The following is a 23,662-nucleotide window of genomic DNA, read 5'->3' as shown; positions in this document are numbered from 1 at the left end:
CGAAACACATGTAATGATGAGATTAACAAGAATAACTACAGAGGTGGAGGGGAGCCACGGGTTGCGGACTTCACGGAGTCCCAGATGGAGGAGAAGGCGTGGAGGAGAGCGCCGGAGGAGAGCGCGATGGCGAAGGATTGGGGGAAATCGGGTTTGGAGTCGAGCTTGGACTCGACGATGGCGAGACGAGTGTTGACGTTGTCAAGCTTGCGAGAGAGGGAGGAGGAGGAAGAGGCGGAGGTGAAGGACTTGTAGAGGAGGGATTGGAGCTCGCCGATGGCTTTGAGGGAGGCCTCGCGGGTGTCCAAGCCTTGGGATTCGTAGTGGGAAAGCACCTCCTCTGCGGTTGGGAGCTTCTTCTTCTCCCTCTTGTTGTTGTTGTCTTTGGGTAGGAGGGAGGGAGGAGGAGGAGGAGATGGGGAGGAAGTAGGAGGGAGAGCGGTGGAGGATAAGGGTTGTTGCATCTTTTGGAGTATAAGCTACTATTTTACTAGGGTTTTGGGAGGGTTTTAGGTTTTAAAGGAGGAGTCCGGAGACAGAGCGCCTTATCGGGTTGATAATGCCATAGTGGGCACAATGAGATCCATTCCTTAACCCAAACTATAAATTTTCAATCGCGGATGTTTTTTTCTTTTTGTCTTTCTTTTTTTTTATTAAGTAAATATATTTTATCATCCTATACTTATATCAAAAATTACTTTATCTTCATACTTAATTAAAAATTTTAAACTAGTTTCTATACTTAACTAAAGTGAAACAGTTAATTTTTTTATTAAATTTAACTAACACTATGACTATTTTACTCAGTTAACAATATCTTTTTTTAAAAATTTGTATGTCTTGTCTAACAAATATGATAAGAGTATTTTTATTATTTTAATATTATTCCGTTAAGTTTAACATATAATGAGTAGTTTAAGACTTTTTTATGAAGTATATGAGATAAATTAACTTTGGGCATACTAAAATATATTTAATTTTATTTTTTTTTCTTTGAGCCCAAGAATAGTACAATAATTATAGCATAATACATAGCAGAGAGAGAGAGAGAGTGAGTACAGAGAGGATTGATCCTTTGACATAAGTTCTACACTTCGACGGTAATAAACAACATCACATGCCTATTTTTCTTTTTATGAGAAGTGAAGGTTATTACATCCTCTATAATTCGTGTTTTATATCCATAAATTTGTTATTACATAATATTATACTAACAAATCTCCTCATTAGCAATTTTATGATAAAATACTAAACTTAAACAAATGATCTACCCATTATAATTTTTTTTAAGGATAAAAACATCATACTTACTTTATATTAATAAAGCTCTTGTAAAATATAAATACTTCACGAGGAAATGTATAAAGTATGAAATTAATTTTATAAACAATTTATAAATTCAGTAATACCAATCAACTCTAGTAGAGCTGGTAGGTACTTTCTCCATAACCAAAGAGGTCATTGGAATGCTTTCAAAATTTCCCATGGCCAAGGGGGTCATTGAAATGCTTTCAAAAAAAATTTAGTAAGCTCACAACAATTAAACAATATGTGAAACATGAGTTATGTTCATAAAGAATTCCCTGAAACTCAAACGTGATAATACATAAGCACGCCAATCGTATCATGCCAAACATAATCAAATTGTCAATATAAGCAAATCGTATAGCAAAACAATAAAAACTATTTCTCCCCCTCAAATAAATTCTTTTATTTTTGTCACAAATTGACATGAGAAACGAAAGATAAATATGAAACATCAAGACGAATGAAAAGATATCTCTCAAAAGAATGCGATCAAGATTGTTCAAATAATGTTTTAAAAATCTCAAAATTTTGGGTCAATATTTTTATCACAAAGTTCTAAAAATTCAAAACAAGTCATACATATACGAGCATAATGACATCAGATTCACAAAAACGGTGTGTTTCTACTTATTTAAAATTCAATCCAAACATAATATATTTGAAACTCACTAAGACAAACCAAAATCCAGTAGTTAAAAATCATGATAAAATAGTATCAAAATCTCAACAATCATTGTATCAATAACAAGTAAAATCTAATTTGATATTTTCAAATTACAAATTTTGTCGACCATACACATCACAAATTCAACCAAAATACTAGTGATATCTTTATATATATATATATATTAAACTCTGACTAACGATTTTTAAAATCTATCAAAGCATCTTGATATCAAGAACTTTTGTTATTATGCATAATACTAAGTATGATTTTATAAAAGATTATATTATGCGCTAATTTTATTAACATGCGTCAATATATGATCAAAAGTAAAAGCCAAACCAACCTGTAACATACGCGAAGATATTTTAGGTATGCAACTATATCTTTCACACTTCTGATATGGCTTTTTTTTTTATCTTTTCAAACAAATTCCATGCAGCTTTTATTTTCAAAAAAAAAATTCCTTTTCATTTTATTTTATTTTTTAATAAATTATTCACTTTTGTAAAACCATAATGAATCTAGATTTTCTAAATGCACATGTCAACGTGGCTTTTAATTTTAAACCGTCACAAACTAAGTTTTTTTGGTATTTTTCTATTTTTAGATTTTAATATTCTGAAATTAGAAAGTCAGATTTGAAATACAAGCAAGTTCAATATTTAGACTTTTAGAGTTTTAGAATTTTCAAATAGATGCCAATTTTTTTGATAAACACATCAACAAAAATATAATACCAATGAACTCAAACTCAAGGCCAAACATGTAAAGTAATGTAATGTACCCAAAAAAAAAAATATATATATATATAAGACAAAAATCCACCAAAATCATAAAATGTAGCAATAAAATCTAATAAGGCCAAAATAATATGATACAAATCGGTACAAAAATACATAGCTAGGGAAAAATCTCTCAAGCCGAAGTAATCAAAAGTTGATCACTCAAATGCACCACTTTAAAAAGTGTAATAAGATCATGTTTTCTCGCCCAAGTAGCTTGTACTTTCAAATTTTAAATTAATTACATAAAATGTTTTAGAAATGCTATACTCAGGTTTAACAAAAATATGATCATAAAAAATCAATCATATACTAGTCATACTCTCTTTTTTTTCTAGCACCCATATTTTTAAACACAAAAATTAGTAAACATGTCATCATTATATCATAGATATTATCCAAAACATAAAAGTTGTCTCACATAGTTGAGGTATCAAAATTCATCAAACTTGTCAAATTTAAAGAAACATTTATATTTTACATCACCCTTGATAACTCACTCATATCATATTTTGTGTCATGCTTCTTCACAACAATATGTTTAGCAAAAAATATCTCACAATTTACACTCGTAGCATTACTTAGGTAAAATAAAAATTATTATTCATACAATAAACATTTATAGATGAAGGAGTCAAAAGACATATTATCTTCTCTTTTGAATAAAAAAGTCCATATGTAGAAAAATTACAATTGTATTATACATCTTCTTTTATTTTAACCTTCTTTTGAACTCTAAATAATTTTGTCAATCGAAATATTATTTCCTTGCTGAAGAAGAGGAAATAGAAGTTTCACTTATTTATCACATGTTGGATCATAGTATCCAACATTGCATAAATATGTGATATAATTATAAATTGCATACTATCATATATGATTGTCTTACTAAAGTGATCAATTTAGATTAAGGATTATTTAACAATCTATATATTCATTACGGTGTGGTCCATAAATGTGTAAATCTATTAAGGCAAAACTATAATCATTTATCGACTAACTATGAGATTTGCAAATAAGAAGAGTCAACTTAGTCAACTTCTAGGATCTCAAGAGACTATTAGTTGGGTGGATTGATCTCCAAGGCACAAGATAATGAAAAGACATAATCTGAAAAGTTATTCAAATATATACAAATTAAAATTTTTTATAGATTTAGGTATAAAGTTCTACACTCAAATAATTTATAATTTAAGTATATTTTGGCATAGTATAGTCCTTAGGTTTAGGTGAGAAACTATTTCTTCTTCTTTAGGATGTAAGTGTTTGACCCCAATAAGTGTTATTGGAGTCTATTATGCCAAATGGTAGTTCTTCCTTGATCATGAAAGAATTAGAATTATTTTGATAGATTTTTATTGAATTATTGGTTAAAGTTTCTTGACAATTCTTAATTAAATTTTATCTTGAATTTAAAGTATTGAAAAGCACAAATTAAAGAGCTGATTTCATTCTCGAATTGTATATTTTGTGGGCACGTTCAAACGAGACTCGAGTTCGTTCGAATGCGGCCACTTATCTTACTAGTTGCGTTCGAATGCACAAAAATGCCCCTTTGTATGTATGAACATGCCAGAAGTGTGTTCGAAAGCACAAAAATATCTCTCTATATGTTTAACGCGCCTTAGGTGTGTTCGAACGCACAAAAAAGACTTTTCTATATATGTAAACGCGTCTCAAAGTGCCTTCGAACGCCTATAGGTCGCATTCAAACGCTCTATGAATGCAATAATTTTTTTGTATAAATTGTAGTTATTATAATGCACTTTTGTTTACGTTTTAAGTTTAAGTTATAAGTTATGATTCTTATAAAAATACTTAGGCTATATATGTACCTTACATTGATTTTTTTGAGTCATAATGTCACCAAAGTGACCTCTTCTTACAAGATTAATTTGTATTCATTGTACAAAAAGTATTAGGTGTGCATTCAATTAGTACAAATATTGATCAGCCCAAAGGAAGATCATTTTTTTTTTAAATTGTACATGCAAGTTAGTAATAACAAAGTATAGTGATAATTATTATGTTTAACAATGTCAATAATGTCGGCCCAAAGGAAGACGTGTTCATCGATATGTTATTGAATTATTAATACTCTATTATTGCGCCAAAGTATTATAAGAAATTAATTCATTACCCAAAAGTGCTCAATTAATGGAAATTAATACATTGATGAAGATGGTTTGTTTTAGTCTTTATTTGAATTTAATTTATAAAATTATAGAATTTTCAATTAAATCGTGTTGTTTTGTGTGTTTATTTTTTTTGTTTCTATTCAGCTAGTATTGCTATAAGCTTAAATAACATACATATGTTGAATGATACCAACTTCAAATCAAGGAAATAGAACTTAATGGTAGTTCTTGGTGTAGTGGATCTAGATCTTCTGTTAAGGATTGTCTCTCCTATTCAAATACTCCTCAAAAAAATGGGGGAAAGAAAAGTGTAAGATCAAATCGCATGTCTCGTGATAATATAGTCTATACTAGAGGCATTTTGGGATATAATTTTAAATTCGATTACTACTGCTAAGAAATTTTTGGAGGACATTAAAAAGAGATTTGTTAGGAACGAAAAGTTTGAGATTGGTACGTTTCTAACAAAACTCGTCTTAATAAAGTATATAAAAAAATGAAATATAGGGGAGTACATCATGGAAATGTCTAATATTGCTTTAAATTTAAAGCACTCAAAGCTTAAGATCTCTAATGATCGTTTAGTGCACTTAGTGTTGATATCCCTTCCCACGTAGTTTGATCAGTTCAAGATGAACTACAATTGTCAGAAAGAGACTTAGTCTCTGAATGAGCGCTCATCTCACATTGTGTATATGAAGAGAAAATATTAAATAAGATCAGATAAAAAGTGTATATTGCTCTAACCTCCAAAAATAAGGATTCAAGAAAATTAAAACCATCGAAAATATCAAATGATAATAAGTAAGATACGGTGACCACCAAAAAAAAAATCAAAAAAAGATAAGAAAATTGCCAATTCATATGGTATAGATTATTTCTTTTGTGGTGGAGTTAGACATAAGAAGAAATATTGTCAAAATTATTATCAAAATTAATTACATAAAATACTTTAGAGCATCTCCGATGCTTGCTCCATATGTAGAGCCCAAAGGCTCCAAATATGGAGCCAAAAATGGAGCAAGAGCCCAGTGCACTCCAACGCACCGGGCTCCATATATATTAAAATAATAATATAATATTTATTATTATATTAGCTATTTCAAAATTACTTAATAGATCATGTTATCGTTATTATTTTTTAATAAAAAATATATGGTTAGAAAACTCTCATCGAGATCTTTAAAATAAGACTATTATTCAATAGTTTTAGAAGTAATTTTAAATTATTTATTTTTTAATTAAACGCATCGAAATTACATTACACGAAATAAACATCGAAATAAGCATTACATGTCATTAACTAAAAATATCAAAATTACATTACATGTCATTACTCAACTTCCAGTCATTGAAGAGCTTGAAGCCAATGATGATGAATGATTTCAACGATTCCGTGCTCGACATACGAAGATCCAAGATAGAGAGACTCATTTTGAGCTTCGAAATGCACTAATTGAACACTTATGGTAGAGGCACAGGAATGAAGGAATATAAATTTTAATGTATTTTTTATTTGATTTATTTCATTTTTAATGTATTTTATGTTTGATGTATTTCATATCTAATGTATTTTAATTTTTAATATTTACATTGGGGATAATTTTGAGTAATTATATTTTAGGATACATAATTTATTAGACTTATTTTTATAAATAAAAAAATTTAAATTTAAATTAACTCAAAAATAATTTAATATTAGACTCATTTTAGAGGTCTCGATGAGACCTTTTCAATGGTATTATTTTTGTTAAAAACCGATTAGTAAAACTAATTATATACTTAGTTTAACTAACTAAATTATTTAATAAAGGATACAAATGAAATTAAAATTATTGAATATAACAATTATTGGGCAATTTTGGCATTTTTAAAAAGTTGATATGACAAATGGAGCTCGGCTCCATTTTCACGGTGGGGCTCCAAATTTGGAGCCCCACTATTTCTAGTTCTAAATTTGCAGCTAGGTTTAGAGTCCCATTGGAGCTCAACCGGGCTCCAAATTTGGAATTTGGAGCTCAACCGGATTTGGAATTTGGAGCCCAATTGGAGTTGCTCTTAGAAATGATAGAATTAGGTTTAACAAAAACATAATCATAAAAAATCAATCAAACATTAGTCATACTCTTTCTTTTCTAGTACCTATGTTTTTAAACATAAAAATTAATAAATGTGTCATCATGATATTATAGGTATCTTCCAAAACACAAAAATTGTGTCGCATAACATAGTTGAAGTGCTAAAATATATCAAACTTATCAAATTAAATGAAACATTTAGATTTTATATCACCTTTGATAATTCACTCATATCATGTTTCATATCATGCTTCTTCACAACAATATACTTAGCAAAAAATATCTCACAATTTACACCCCTAACATTACTTAAGCAAAGTAAAATAATTTTTCAAATAATAATCATTCATAGAAGAATAGATCAAAAGACACGTTACTTTCTCTTTTGAATAAGAAGGTACATATATAGAGGATTTATGATTGTATTCTATATCTTTCTTTATTTTTTGACATTCTTTTAAATTCTAAATAATTTTGTCTGTCATTCGAAATATTATTTCTTTGTTGAAGAAGAGAAAATAGGAGTTTCACTTAATCGTCACAATCATTCACTTTCATTTTGAGTTTCCAAACTTATGTAGCTCAAACGACCCTACATAAAATAATTTAAGAAATTGCTGTTCTTTTATTAACTCGAATTATAATCTCTTTACTCTCTCATCTAAGTTTTTTTTTCTAGATTCTATATATCCATGCACATAAAGCTTCTAAAAATAAATTTTTATCTAAGTAAATAAACTTTTCTGAAAGCTAAATTATGAGATATAGTTAAAGAATAATTCAAATCCTATTGATAAAAAAAAGCTATTCTTTTTCTTCTCTAGTTGCTTCACTTTATTATTTAACTTGGCATTCATCTCATCCTTCTAAATTGAGTTGCTCTATTTTATTATTCAATTTGGCTTTCAACTCATTCTTCTATGTTAAGTTGCTCACTTTATTATTCAACTTGACTTTCAGTTTATCCTTCTAAGTTATAAATTTCAGGTTTGTCTTTTGCAATTTACAAGTCTCTTTAAATAAGACATTACAAGCAACTTACAGACCCATGTCATCATCTTTATTATCATCGTTTTTAACCTGTCTATCTAGAAATAAGTTCTCACAAGAAATCATTTATAGATAACAAATAAGAACTAAAATAATCCATACATATATATATATATATATATATATATATATATAGCTTGAAAATAATAGATAGATAAATGTAGAATAACTCAAATCAAATTGTCCTCCATGATGATTACATTCTTTCTATTCACAAGTTAACAATAATTAATTTGAGAGCAATTTGCTCTAATACCAATTAAAAATTTTAGATGAGATAAGATTCTGACTATATTTGAAAGATATAGCAAGTTATAGTCAAAATCAAATCCAATTTGAAACAAGAATGTCAAATGCTACTTAGACTAGAAAATTGATTATAAATTATATTAGAAATAATCGAAACGAAGTAGAAAAGAAAAAGGCACCTAAAAATAGAAAAGTAAAACCATGACAAATACGCATACATGATTTTTTCTATAAATCTTAGAGTTCTTCACACGTAACATTCTTCCATAAGTTATAAGCCTTAATTTATATAAAGATTATACATAATAAATATTAAGTGTTTTATGCCCACGAATTTGCCTTTATATAATTTTTCACAAGCATGTTTCTTTGCTATTCTGTTGATCAACTCATGGATCACAATAAAGTTATTAAGGATGTATTTACCTTTAATAAAACTTGATGGAGAAGAAGAATAAGAATCGGAGGAGCTAACTGGTTCACTGGAATTTTAGGCCCTATTCAATTGTAGAATAAGATCGATTCTAGAAGAAATATTCTAATTTTTAATACTAGAAGAAGAGACCAATACTAGTATATATATTTAGTTGAATACTAAGTATAAGAAGTGATAATTAGTTTTAATGTGGCATAAAGTTAATACTAAAATAACACAAAATAGTGAATTTGCTTTTGTTGTAAAGTAAGATAAATTAATTTTTTAAGAGTCGTATGGAATAAAAGGAGAGAAAATGTTAAATTAATATACTAGAAAAAACTAAGTTGTTGTTTAATTACTAAGATAAGCAGACTTATTTTAATAAAAAAAGTTATTACTATTCCACAGGTGAAACTGAAACTTAGTGATGATCTTAAAAGAATAGATACATAACTTTGTGAGGATTAAAGTTTTCCTTTACAAATTCCAAGGACTAAGATTAGGGCTATCATAGCCCATTGTTCACAAGCAATTAGGGCATATTCACTTATGGAATAAGGATTATTTAACAAAAAATATTTTAATTTTTAATATAAAAAAAAGAGATAATACCAATAGAAGCTATCCTAACACTTAGTTGAATACTGATATAAAACGTAAGAATTACATTTGATATGATATAAAATTACTATTAAAATATTCAAGAACGGTAAATTTGTATTAGAAATTAGTGATGTTTTATATAAAATGACAAGAATATTCATAATTGGATGTTAAATAGTAGCAATACTATATATTTATACAAAATTATAATATATTTTTTATAACTGTAGACTTAAAATGCTCTATATACCTGAGTTACATTGTATTTAATCAAAACCTCCCCACATGTCAGGCAAACATAAATAATCTTAACTTTTTCGCACCAGTGCAGTAAGTTCACAATTACTTTCACAGACATCTCTAACTACGACCACTTCACTCTATTTCTAAGTACCTATAATATAAAAAATATATATTTACACCATAAAAATAAAACTTTGCAAGCACGTATCTAACTTATGTTCTAGTATGGACATATGTCCATATAATGCACTGTAATGCAAGGTTATATAATTATTATGCAGAAATATAGTCACGTAATGCACAATAATGCGAACTTATATAGTTATTGTGCAAATTTATATCCTTATACTACCTTGCAATACATATATACACTTTATTTCTATGAGATACTATCATTCGAGAGGAGAGGGTAGTAATATTAGCTGTAGCTAAAATAATATAAAATTAAATTATATCTAATCAAAAAAACAAAATAATACTTGCAAGCTATTATTAAAGTAACTTTAATAAATTATATGAAATAAGATAAGAGGTTAAAATAATAAGCTAAATTGTTTTTTAATTATTACACAAGAATAGGGATACTTATTCTTATAAAAAGACCATTGCTATTCCACACAAAAGTTAAGTTAGCCTAGCTTGCTTGTATTTGGCTCAATAAAGTCACTGAATGGCTAAATTGCAAAATAGCAGAGTCCGCAATTGACTAGAGAAGCCAATGAACAATCTGCAGAACCTTTGCCAATAAACGACTGAAGGATTCTGAGAAGAGGAAAAAAAATTGCCACCAAAAAGGAATCAAGAACTCTGTGTAATTTCCTGATTAAGACTCGAACGTGGAGACTAATTTCCTGACCCAAGACTCGGTGTAATGTCACCTCACATATTAGCTCAATAGATACATAACCATACAACTTTTTTAACATGTCATAACCATAATGTCCCTCAATCTAAGCTCAGCTGATAACTTTTCAATGTACAACCATTTCGTCAAAAGGACCCCTGTACATGTTACAGTGTCAAATATTGACTGAAATTCTTACAGAGATGCAAATCTGGTGTCAGATCATCAATGGACACCATCAACCATCATACTGCATCAGGGGAACCTTTGTTTAATCCAGCAAAAGATGTTCCCGAAGTTGTCATGCTCAAGGTCTTACTTCTCAAGGCATCAACCAACACATCAATTACATACAACAGCTTCTACATACCAGAACACATTAGCTGTTGGAACTCTGCATTTCTCGAGGCATCAACAAACACATCAGTTACATACAACAGCTCTGAGATACCAGAACACATTAGCTGTTGGAACTCTGCATTTCATGTTCAGGTATGGAAGATAGCACGTCCTCAGAATCCACCTCTACCTGCATACCAGAAATGTTCAACAGGTCAAATCTTAATATGTTATACTAAAAAAAGACGGAAGGATAACATATTGAGAGTTTAACACTGACCTGCTTGAGGTAGCTCATCAGTGCCCCACGTATCAATTGCTTAAGTTTGTCACATTGATCAACCATGTGCCCAGAACTTTGCATCTTCTCCAACTGACACCACAGCCTCTCGATTGCAGTATAAGGAAACCAAACTGAAGACATCCTTTTGCGATTGATCACATCAGCCGGTCTCTGTAATTTATTTATCAAATTTGTGACCACCCATCAAGACTTGCAGATTGCATAAATTCAACAAGTTTACCATTTTTAACTTACCAAGGATGCAAATGATTCCAGGTATTCAAGCAACAAATTGGTAGCTTCAGCATGCCGACCATAGTCTATATAAAGTCTAAATAAAGTAGCAGGATCTGATTCTTGTCCAGTCATCCCCCATGACATTGCCCTCCGTCCTCCCTGATTCATCTCATGTCAGTTAAGATATCCTAGGTGTCTCTAAACAGTTTGCTAACAAGAGTAGTGAAAATTAAGACAGAGATACATCTGGTAGATTGGTTGAGTGCATGCAAAAGAGAGCAGGAACTCTTGGCTTAACCAATGAAATGTCATTTCACTAGAGGTGAAAATGCACTAACTCCATTGGAGCAGCCAAAAAAATATTCAGAAGATCCAGGACAAGATAATGAATTTTCCAGAGCATAATCCAACAATTAATAACTCCAGAAGAGAATTACCTTAAATATTTGAACAAGCCAAAGGGGCAGCTCAATTTGAGGATCTGTATAAAGAAGTGTTTCAGCAACAGTTACAGGCAATCTTGGGTGAAGCTTTCTGTATTTTTCCTGTGAATACAGATGGAACCAGTTAAATGTAGCCACTAGAATATGCCGGTATTTTGTTTAACAGCATAGAATACTTAAAGCAACTTCATCAAGTGTTTTCCCTCTCAATCTTTAGACTTAAGTGAGCTGAAATCTACAATGTTCTATCTAAAAAAAATCCTAGTTTGGACAAATGAAATGTATTATTGGTCCTTCTATAGCTTGTTGAGAAAGACATATAGGTTTCTTAGACGTGACATCTCATTACACGAGGCTCCTGTCAACAGAAGAGCTGCTGAAGGCAGTATCTTCACAGCTTTATCACTGTCTCTAGAGTGGCTATTTCCATGAGTAGAACTAGTTAATGCATGTTTTAAACTTTAAAGACTTACAATCAAGCTGATTGGCACATTTTATTTAGGTATCTAAGCTCTGATCAATAAGTATCGGTCACACTTGCCAAGACTCTTAATTCTGACCAAGAATAGTTTTATGTAATTAACCAATGTGAACTGATTATTTTAACCCAGAATAACAATTTCATCTTTCTCATTATCTATATCTCAAAAAGAAGGCTCGGCCATGCCAGAAGGTTAGGTATGCTAGATTTTTCTTTAAGCTTGGGGCTCTGCCACCATGAACTATAGCCAAATACTATAAGACCTCCTTAACTTTTCCTTATTATAAAACATATATAATGCCACATCAACTATGAAAGATATCAGTATACATATTTCTTGATCATTGTCTACCCTTTTGGCAAAATCTTCTGACATGTCATCCCTGTGACCTCCAAATGGCTCTTACATACCAGAAGACCTTTCCAAAGGAGGGAAACGAAGCCCACCCACCCACCTTCCTGCCCTCCCTACTTTACTTTCAACAAGTGTCTATACCTTTCCTTCCCCTTAAAGTAAAAGCTAACAAATCAACCCTCCTTTATCATGATTGACAATCTTTGCTTGCACCACTGGACGAATGCATTCTCTTCTAACCATAGCATCATTCTTGTGCCTATTATCTCATCTTTTTCCTCCTCGACCTCCATTCTCCTCCCCTTCCTCGAACAAATTTTTCTGTCACTGCACTTACAAAAAATCTACATCTCCCTCAAACAATTTCTCTCCACCACCACAAGTGACCACTCTCTTACCAGCTCCTCCCTTTGTCCCTCACCCTACTGAAGGAAAAAAAGCCAAATCCTTCCAAAGACCAAGCCCACCTAGTTCAACCCATTCAACTCTGAGCACTTCCTTCCTGTCTACCACTACCAGCACCGCCATTCTCATATCTGTACCGTAAGTGCATCTCCCTCCATTCAATTTCCTTGAATTCCCCAACGACGCCCTCTCCTCTGAGCTTCCACCCTTCCTCACCAAGCTGAGAATACCCACCTTTTCCCAATATAGTACTCACCCTGTCTATTTAAAAAGGCATAAAACACTAAATGAGCAACTTTAATCAATATTTTCACTAGTTTCATTTCAGTCTATTGTTGAAGGGCAATTTCATAACAAACATAGATTAGGGCATTTGGGTGACACTTTAACAGTAGTTTAAGGGTTGTCAGTGTACTACACTTAAGTTTATTAATGAAAGCATTTGATCATTGATAATAAGCTCAATGCCTCAACGTCATTCAACATCCAAATCAAACAAAAGAGAATAATGGAACTAAAAGAACATAAGATATTGTGTAACTTAGATATATAATTGAATCTAGTAAGCGGGGAAATCCAAAGAAATATTTTTCGGTTTTTGGAGGTTGGACTTGGATTTTTCAGGAGTAACTATTGATGCGGCTATAGTCGAGAGAGATAACTTCTTGTCAACCAATATCAGTTTCTCAGTAACTAGGAGCTGCCCACAAACAACATAAGCATTCTACCACATTCAGAGTTAAGTAGTGACCTTTTGGAAGATGCACAACTGAAAAATGAAAAACTTAAGACCTCTAAAAGTATCCGCAAGAAAAGGAGAACATTAAAAGGAATCAAAGAATGCACATACAAGATAAATCTCAAGCTTTTCCCATTGGCTGTTTCCCTTGAATTGATGAATCACTGGGCTATCTTTAGCTTTGGCAGCTTCATCCTCAGAAGATGGTAAGAGAAAATTACTGGCATTTACATGGGCCCTGAAATAAGCAAAAGAAAATCCTAGGAATCACATTTTAATGCTTCTGCCAACTATTTGCTGCAAAGAAACCAGCAAATGGTCTACACAATATCTGTGATCCAGCTATGAGTGAAGGAATAGAAGATTGATCTAAGAAAACATAAGACCAACTCACCCGGAGGGACCTACTCTATTTGGACAGCACTCTTGTGAAATTGCAACAAATGCTCGTTCCATTTCTCTGAAACAAAGCCAGTAGACGTGATATAGATCTAACAAAACTAGTTTCATTATAACAGTATGTTCCAACAGAGGTAAACAGTAAACTCCCCCTTTACCTTTTTAGTGCAGAGCCCTTCCAAAACTTTAGTATTATTGTAAATGCCATGTCATAAAAATTCTCCTGGATCAGAACATCCACTAAATTTGGAAGTGCTTGGCTTCCTGTATGCAAAGAACATTAACAATGAGAGTTTGCATTTAGAGATTTGCACCAACAAGTAAAGAAATTTGCTGCATTAATTTTCCTCTCATGTCCAGCAACTATATTTAAATTTCATGATAGAAGTCTAGTATAGCCCTTACCTGACATTTTGTACTTATCATTCACAAGAGCAAGCAAATATTGTGCTGATGTTAGCACATATTCCTTTTCAAGAACATCAACATTAATGCAAAATTGCAGCCCGCAAGAATCGGATGAAATTTCAGAAGCAGCTGAAAAAGGAAATTAGAACTTCAAGTAAAATATCTGTTCTCTGAGGATGTGAACTGTAATGAAGAGTTAACTTTCTGAAAACTGACATACTAATAGCACATACAGTTTTCTGCCAAGACATTTCGAGGTCTTTTATATTGTGAACCTTGATCATCATACTTGTAAGGAGAGTCTATCCATGCATAAGCACAATCAACAAGTTGCAGGGCATTGATCACAACAGATAATGCATGTAATCTCTCTTGCAACACAGAGGGAATATGGCGGTTCCCTTCTAAATTTACTTCTTTTTTCAATCTCAAGCAATAACGATACATATAACTAGCAGCCTTCTTCCAATTATTTCTATATGCTTCAAATGCATAAAGCACTTTGTAGATATTTGGCTTAGAAGATACATCTGAACGTTCAGCCTGCAACATCCAGTACAAGATGCATGATATTATGTATCTGAATGCTTATAGTTTGTGAAAAAAAGATGTCAATAGAGAACTTTCCACAGGGCTATACCTTCCAAAAGAGCTCCTGCTCCACCTTTTCTACTAACCCAACGAATGGTATCTCACCATCACAAAGAACCTGTGCCAGATGGAAGTTAAATGTAAGTGAAATTATCAACCCCATATAAGGCCAAAAAAAAAGCCAAACTTAAAGTAAGTTTATCTTCAGTGATTAGATTGTTAAAAAGGCTTATATGCAGAATAAATTAAAAAGCAATACTAAATATCCTGAAAGATATGAGTTAGGAATAAATGATTTCACCAAAATGTCAAATGTTAGTTGCAGAGTGCACACTGACTTCATATTAGAATTTGATAGTAGTGGATATTATAATACAAAGACAATTGTAGGGTTGTAAGGAAGGAAGACAATACAAAGACAATTGTCGATTTAACAAGACTTGTTAAAAAAATAACAGATCAGCATGCTCTCAGGATGCAGAAGTGGAAAAGAAAAGATGGCATGATAAATTCATGGATTTGGAATCAAATTTGTCACAATTTCCTTAGTGAGGTTAGTCACTGCCGAAGCTCCTGTATGCTAATTTCCTTCTTAAGAATTTAATTCCCAATTCAGATGGAGCCAGATTTCAAAGAAAAACAGATTCTTAAATTAGCCACCGAAAGTTGTACAGAAGGAAACTAGAAAAATTGGTGTGATCCAGAGGGAGGAAAAATGGAGAGACACAATAAATTGTACATTAATGATACTAGATTCTTTCTGTAAGCTCAGAAGCAGCTTGCTGAAATGGACGATGGGAGTAAGGAAATTGCTACCTTGTTAGATAATCATTAGAACTAAAAGCTTAAGTTGTTATGTAATGAACTAACAAAATATATTATGCCTTTAACAAGCCCCCTAACATGCGGCCCCTAAAACCATATGTGAACAGATGATAGATAGTATTATGTATGGTCCACAGTACCTAATAGAATAGGTACTAGAAAATAAGGAATAACAGTGGGCTGATGAGTTTTAAATCCAAGACCTCCAAAAAACCTGGTTATAAGACCATGTTAGATAATCATTTGACTCAAAAGTTTAAGTCGTTAGGTAACAAACTGACAATATATATCATTATTTAAACATCACTTAAATGAAGAAGGAGAGTAAATGTTACTAACATATAGAAAAATATTCGTAAGTTGTAATGATGTATTATCGTATGTATTATTTGCCATTTACGGTCACAAAATATTTTTACTACTGTGGCAAGCATCTGATGGGTGGACAAAATAATTTTCCTGGCATAATTCTTTTTTCCTACTGAAAAGTGAAGGCAGATCAGATATATATCACCCCAAAACTTTTTTATCTACCACAATTTCCCAAAACATTTCTAGATTTAAACACATGATGACTTGTCTGGTATTGAAAGGAACAATTATAGCAGAAAGATATAAGCTTGTAGACCTGTAGGAGATAAGGCAAACCTTAGTTGCACCAAGTTCACAAAGAACAATGACAAACCGCCTCAGACAAACATATTTGCTATCCTCATCTGGATTTGAGATTATGGCACAATAAGCGTCCTGATAGCGTTTCAGATCTAAAGTAAACTTAAAGACATTTGCCCATAAACGACCACGAGTAGTTGATGAAGGTTCTGGATGTTCGTCATCATCCAGACCAGCAACGACATCCACCTGTTCAAGAGCAGCAAGAGCAAACTGGCAAGCACCTTCACTCATACCATATTGCTCAAAAATTTGCATTGCCCATTGATAATAATGAAGTTTCCACACAGCTGCAGATACATATTCTCCTGAAAAAGAAAAAGATGAGGGAGTGTGCACAGGATGCTGCATTATATATGTGGAAACAAATACTTATCTCGAAAAGTGACTTTACCAGAATACTGAAACCCAGTTTCTAAAGAAAAAATATGCAGAGAATGTGGAGCAACCTGTCCAGATGCAGCTCTGTTCATAAAAAAAATTAATGGTTTTAACAGGAAGAATGGAAGTATGATATTGTTATCTCTCAAGAACAGAGAAGAGGAGAAGAATGTGAACCAGAGGTAAACTACAAAGTAAAAAACAACAACAAATTCAACATATAAGAGATGATAATGTTTGATAAATGACGGAGACATTAAATCTGCAAGGATTCCACCATGCATGTTATGATAACAAGAAATTTCAGATTGCAGCAATGATAAAAGAACACAACTTATTTTAGAAACTTTAACATTAGTTTCACACTTTCATATATTTTCAAGACCCTATTTTCTTCATTCAAGAAATTTTCAACAACCAAGTGCAAAATTACAAATTTTCCTCAATGATATAGCAGCATTAGAGTCTTAATATATTAGCAACTAGGTCTTAAAGTCCAATTTGTACTTCTTTATTTAAATACACAGAAATCTAAGGCATTTTTAAGGCATCAAACTTATATTAACAGTAAATTAACTCCCTCTATTGCTTAAAACATCATATCAACAATGGTCGTGTCGGCACGGCATGCCCTGGTGTGCCAGTGGCACGCATTTAACATAATTTTAATAAAAAATTTAGAATATTTAGAGATATTTTTAGGTCTTTGGCATGCCAATCTTTAGTTGTTGATCTGATTATATATATTAAAACTTGCATTATAGTGTTTTATCTTTAAGATTATTTTTGTAAATGATTTGTTTCATTAAAGATAAGCAATAGTCAAATACACATATTATTCAATACATAATATGATTCAATACATTATTAAAACTAATATTAATGATTGAACACTCCATAATATGATTGAATACTTCATAATAACATTCAATTCATAATACTAAAGTCAATTGATAACGATTGACTAGGGCTGTCAGGCTTGACGAGCAGCTCGGGTGAAGCTCGAATCCGGCTCGGCTCGATCAGAGCTGAGCCGAGCCCGAGCCATCATAATAGGCTCGAAATTAATATCGAGCCGAGCCTGAGCTGGAGCCGGCTCGATCAGGCTCAATAGCCTGACTCCCTATGACTAAGGACACGTGACATAAAGAAATATTACCACGTGTCCCTCACTAACTCATTCTCACCCGTAACACAACATTCATCACCCTCACCTACCCTCACCTACCCTCACCTACCCTACCCTCATTAATTACTTCACCTTTCCCATCACATCACCTTCCCCATCCTCAATTCCCCCACCCCACCCTCACCTTCACTCTCACCCTCATCCACTCGATCACCTTCACTCTTCCCTCCCCGTCGGCCTCCATCGGCAACGACGGCAAGCCACCACCACGGCGCCACGCCTTCCTCTCCGTCGGCCTCCTCCTCCTCCTCCTCCTCCTCCGGCGTCGGCCTCCTCCTCCATCCATCTCCGACTCTTTCGGCAAGCCGCTGTCCATGTCGCCACCACCCACGTCGCCACCGCCTCGTCCTCTAATCGAGCTCGAGCTTTGCTCGGGCTCGGCTCAGGCTCGGTTAGGCTCAACTCGAGCTTGAGCAATATTATGAGGCTCGAAACTAATTTCGAGCCGAGCGTGAGCCAGAGCCGGCTCGCTCAGGCTCGGCTCGTTTACACCCCTACGATTGACAGAATTAAGAAAAAGTTTTAAAAAATGGGTTCCACATGTCATATCATATTTGTTAAGAAAATAATTAAAGTTGATTTATTGATAATTGACAAAAATAAAAGAAAAATGGCTTTACATCGGCACAGAGACTTGCATGGTTCAACACGGGGATGTGCCACTAGCACACCCCATACCAAGTGTTGTGTCATAACCGACATGGCCATCCTTGCATCATATTACAATCTTCTTCCATTTTATCATTTACGGCAAACACGAATAGGCCATGATTTGAGACTATCCAATCTCAAGTATCTTTCTCATATTACTAAGTTATGATAGAAATCCATCACTTGAATAGGTTCCCTTGTGCATTTCAAGATATTTTCAAACACATGCCATATATATAACGCTTTAGAAAGCAACAAGATTATTGATATACCCTACTTTGGCTCTATGAAAGTACCTTTTGGCCCCCAAGCCAAGCTTAGGTGTATTAGGATCTGTTTTATTTAAAACATTCTAAATCAAGCATGACACATCACACGAAATCTCAGTCGAGACTATGAAAATCATAGTCTGTTTGAGGTTGATCCATCCTAATTTATACTCAAAGTGTGGCTGTAAATATGTTGCAAAGTACAAGATCACCTAACTTCTTACAATTGCTTCTTTAATGGAAACTCTCCCTTCCAGGTGTTTGGTTACCCACATTGGAAGGAATAGATAGGCATCAAGATATATCAGGCAAGATCAGACCAAGGTTCGTCGGATCGCCAATCCTGATTTGGATCGAAATCGACCGATTTTGATCAAACCGGGTGAGATCCATTATGGATCTAACCAGGATCCGACCCGAAAACATCAATTATTGATATTCCCAAGCTCTTTCCCTTTCTCTCTTTACTCTTTTCTTCTCACTCTCTCTTTTCACTTATTTCTCCTTTTATTTTCACTCACTTTCTAACGGAGAGATCTAGCTCCAATGAACTACGGCAATGCAAATCTCACTCCAGCAAACTCCAACGAACTATAGTTCATCAAGTATTCATTGTTAGGAATTATTACATAATCCATATACTAGTTATTATCTTCCTCAATATCCTCCTTAGTATTTCCAAATACAAGATCCACATATTGATTATTATTCTCCTCAGATTCAACAAGATCCATTTGATATGAATGATGCAATCACTCTTTGGAGCATCAAATCCTAGACATCATTATTTTCAAACTTATGGTAATTATGATGGCGACTACAGAAATTTACGAGAGTCAACTTGGTATTCATCGGATTTTGAATTTTGAGTTAGTACTTTTGATGGTGACTAACTCACCATCATGGCTAGCATCAATGTCACCAACATCACCAATACGGATAGTGGTGGTGACAACCATGGTTTGAAGTTTCACCCAGGACAGAACAATAATGGCTGAAACTTAATGAAAACTAAAAAAGCAAAACTTAAAGGTTAAGACTAAAACTATCAAGAGTTCTGGTTTTGACATTTATTTTGGACCACCATAGGCTAAAACCATTCTACTTCAGCATATAATATTCATTTTTTTTTTCTAAGAGCGAAACTTTGAACCATAGCAACAGCAATGGTTGGCAGCAGAGTACGTTCAATAGTGGAAGTGGTGGCAGAGATTCAACCTCTAAAATCACCCCTACCAAAAAGCAAATCATTAATTCAATCTAAACCAAATATCAGCCAAATGGTTCCTATATGTATCACCAATCCAGGAAACAGACAGTCTGACCAATTCAGCCAGATTCAGGATAACCAAAGTACCAAACAACCATGAGCACAAGAAGAATTCAGTTGCCTACTATCCTTCTCATATATAGTTGCCCTGAAATTCATGAAATTATTAGCTAAAACATATGTGATGAAATTATGAGACTCGTTAACATCTTGTACAACCCTCAGTTAAAAGTTAAAACAGCAGGTTATAGAGTTTCTCATTAGACCCTATAGCTCATGATTTGTGCAGTCCACGCAAGCAAGCAGGATTTACAACTACTAAGTGTGATAATTGAAAGTTTGAAACCTCATTCAGTCAGACAGACTTGCTTGTGTAAGTGGTTACTTGGCAATCCTCCACAAGCAAGTAGATTTACAATAACTCAATGTAAGAATTGAAACTCGATTATTCTCTGCCACCACCAGCAAGTAGACTTACAATTACTCAATTTAGTAACTGAAACTCAATTGCGCTGTGCCACAATAGCAGATCTGAGGCTGACATGGTGCCCGCCTCAATTCCAAACAATATTCTCTGCCACAGGAAAATCGAGGCCAAGAGAGAATGCCATGGTGGCTGACTCGAGCACTTTCCAGAATATTGAATTAATAACATAAAAAAAACAGATATAGGATATATTGCTTGATGGCATCTAATATTACTACTAATTGCAAAGTTCTTAATGAAACTATAGGAACAAAAGAAAAGCCAAACTCTCAAGAAAGTTTCACAGACCTTTCTTCTGTTCTTCTAGGATGAAAGAAACTAAAAGCACATATAATATAAAATACCTGAAGAAACATCGAATAGCTTCACGACTTTTTTGTTCTTTCAAAACTCCATTTAGTTCAGTATGTGCCCGAATAAGTAGACAGAAGCCTTGAAGATGAAGACGTGAACACCATTCACTGTCAGAGCTCTGAGGATTTTGGAATACCTTCTTATTACTTGAATAGGTGTCAACAATGCCAAATAGGTTCTTGAAGGAAAAGGTTGCACCAAAAATGAAAATGTATTAGTTAGAACTCAAGCCCATGTAAAACAAGTCAAAAGAAAAGTAAATCAATACCTCAGCAGCTTCATATTGCCCATGGCGGAGTAGAACTGATATTACATGTGTTGGGAGGCATGAGAAAACAGGAGATTCCTCACCTGTCTTTCCCCATAAAGTCAAACTGAAGAAGTTCCACACTAAATGATTTAATCTGCTTGGATTAAGTAAAGATGACAGACAAAGAAAATCTTGTCCTTCACCGGAGCTTGGGAAATTGAGTAAGGAAGCCAATGTAAAATCAGAGGAACCAAGCTTTCCATCCAACAATAAATTTCCATCCTTGTTACCTGTGACCATAAAAATTAATATCAAATGCACTTTTTTTTTAAACAAGCATAATGCTTTTAAAATAAATTTGGGATTTTGATTTAACTTGCAGGTTCCAAATTATAATAGAATATCTGAAAGTCCATTGACAAAAAAAGCAAAGCTATATAAACAAAGACTACTACCTACAAAAATACATAAGAGTGCCTATAGTCATCTTAATGGATTGTCATGCCGACTAGCACAAGCTGCGCCAAAACAAGGTTAGCATGTGGCACAGGGTGACGGCACCCTCTAAAAGACTTATAAAACCTTCCCATGAGTGAGAAAGGCCTCAGTAAACTTTTCACAATCTCATGGAGGAGACGGAGTAGTTTTGTCATCACGTGGAGGAGGAGAGAAGCCTCAGCCGCCATTGTCATTGTTCGTCTTTCTCCTTCAAATCAAGCGGAGAAGATGGAAAAGTATATGTGATTTACTATTATAACCTACCACCCATTATCACTTAAATTCAAATCCGTTAAAACAAATCAAGTCAGTTATCACTTAAGTTTGGATCTTTTACTATATTTCAAGATCCGTTATCATAAGTCATCGCAACCCATTGTCTTCTTCGCCCTCTTTGCGTTTGGGGAAACCCTAGCATAATGTGGCAGTGACAGCGACGGCAGAAACAGTGAGGACTTCCAACAGGTTCCTGTCTCATTTCTCTCCCTTCTCCTCTCTTCTTTATTTTTCCTTCCCTCTCTCCTTTCTTTTTCTTCTCCTCTTACTTATTAGCTGTACCGGTAGTGCCGTGAGTCGGCATGTACCTTGCCATGGCACGACAATCTTTGGTCATATAATCTCAAAGTCCATCTTATCCCCTAGGATTAGGCCTAAAATAAAGCACTCACCTCTAGTTTACTTTGTAGATATGTGTGTCAACAAGGGCCTTGCCACAGCATGACAATTCTTGGTCATATTATCTTAAAGTAAATCTTATCCCTTAGGATTTGGCCTAAAGCAAAGTGCTCGCCTGTAGTTTACATTGCAAATACTTGGCTTACTTGTGGTGCCAACTAATCTACAAACTTTGGAGATAAGTAAAAACAAAAATTATGAAAAGAAATAAATAACATTGCTATATTATTAAATGTGGGAGCTCATCCTAGGAAGTTGGGATAGAGGTGGAAGCCAGTGCTTTCTGTTTGGCCCATGAATGCGCTTGATCCAGATTTCAAAATAGAAAGAGGATTCGGAGATGAACAAGCTTTTGCCTCCACCACAACAAAATAATAGAATACTTGAAGATGCTTTGGCCCATGTATTTCTCTTAGATCGCAGGAAATTCAAGGCCGTCTTAACCCTACTTAAGATACACCTAAACAATAATCCCCTATTTAACAAGCTTTCCATGCAAAGTATGAGCCCATTAACAACTGACAAGACATCTCAACTTTAGTCTATTATGGACTGTTATTTCAGGAGAAAATATCAAATGTTCTCCCATATTCCACACCAATACAAACATTGAACCCCTTCCAAGGCTCGGAGGAGACATGAATATACTAAAAAAGAAAAAGAGCGACTCCGAACACAGCAAATCTGTAACTTGTAATTCATGTAGGCCCTATTTAGTTGGCGAACCAAAATTTTGGATCACCATTATCTGAGGTTCTTCCTTTTTCATATTGGTCCAAAAAATGGATAATCTTCTGTAAAGATTACCCTGGGAAATAGATAAGAACAGATAATTGTGGGTCAAGTAACAAAGTTGCACTTATTGAGAATCTAAGTATTGGAAAAGGAGAAGATTACAGTTTTGGTATTAAACTTATTAGTGTTTACTACAGAGAGAACTTACTAGCAACGACGGGCGTGCCGACTGGCACGGGGTGTACCGGTCGACACTTGCCATGCCGGTGGTGTACTAGCACATGGCACAAGGGGTGCCGCACAAAACCCCTCCTAGCAGCGCCTCACTGAAGACTCTTAGTCGTCA

The 23,662-nt window shown here is 33.6% G+C and overlaps 2 protein-coding genes across 4 annotated transcripts in view; both read right to left on the bottom strand.

Annotated features, from left to right (window-relative positions):
* Window positions 1–35: 35 nt before the first annotated feature.
* On the bottom strand, window positions 36–610 carry LOC140778668 (uncharacterized). The gene has a single exon (XM_073123491.1). The coding sequence runs from the start codon at window positions 462–464 to the stop codon at window positions 36–38; it is 429 nt and encodes a 142-aa protein (XP_072979592.1). The 5' UTR covers window positions 465–610.
* A 9,564-nt stretch (window positions 611–10,174) lies between these two features.
* LOC140777869 (nuclear pore complex protein NUP160) overlaps window positions 10,175–23,662 on the bottom strand; it is a 51,054-nt gene continuing 37,566 nt past the window's right edge. For all 3 annotated transcript variants that reach the window (XM_073122269.1, XM_073122270.1, XM_073122271.1), the window contains exons 14-27: window positions 21,427–21,698; window positions 21,149–21,336; window positions 16,952–17,022; window positions 16,534–16,865; window positions 15,110–15,178; window positions 14,703–15,012; window positions 14,467–14,598; window positions 14,220–14,325; window positions 14,057–14,122; window positions 13,774–13,900; window positions 11,677–11,784; window positions 11,258–11,398; window positions 11,000–11,173; window positions 10,175–10,909 (exon numbers count right to left, since the gene is read on the bottom strand). In XM_073122269.1, coding sequence (XP_072978370.1) covers window positions 10,841–10,909; window positions 11,000–11,173; window positions 11,258–11,398; window positions 11,677–11,784; window positions 13,774–13,900; window positions 14,057–14,122; window positions 14,220–14,325; window positions 14,467–14,598; window positions 14,703–15,012; window positions 15,110–15,178; window positions 16,534–16,865; window positions 16,952–17,022; window positions 21,149–21,336; window positions 21,427–21,698 — 2,165 coding nt within the window. In that variant the 3' untranslated portion in view covers window positions 10,175–10,840. The remainder of the gene's footprint in view (window positions 10,910–10,999; window positions 11,174–11,257; window positions 11,399–11,676; window positions 11,785–13,773; window positions 13,901–14,056; window positions 14,123–14,219; window positions 14,326–14,466; window positions 14,599–14,702; window positions 15,013–15,109; window positions 15,179–16,533; window positions 16,866–16,951; window positions 17,023–21,148; window positions 21,337–21,426; window positions 21,699–23,662) is intronic.

This window comes from Typha angustifolia, chromosome 15, assembly GCF_048772165.1.
Source record: "Typha angustifolia cultivar Huaian chromosome 15, ASM4877216v1, whole genome shotgun sequence".
In the NCBI taxonomy this organism is placed as follows: domain Eukaryota; kingdom Viridiplantae; phylum Streptophyta; class Magnoliopsida; order Poales; family Typhaceae; genus Typha; species Typha angustifolia.
The sequence above is the reverse complement of the archived record's forward strand: the minus strand, read 5'-3'. Positions and strand labels throughout refer to the sequence as shown.

Bases quoted from the DNA above. Each gene is read 5' to 3' on its own strand.
- LOC140778668 (XM_073123491.1), bottom strand. From the start codon at position 464: ATGCAACAACCCTTATCCTCCACCGCTCTCCCTCCTACTTCCTCCCCA.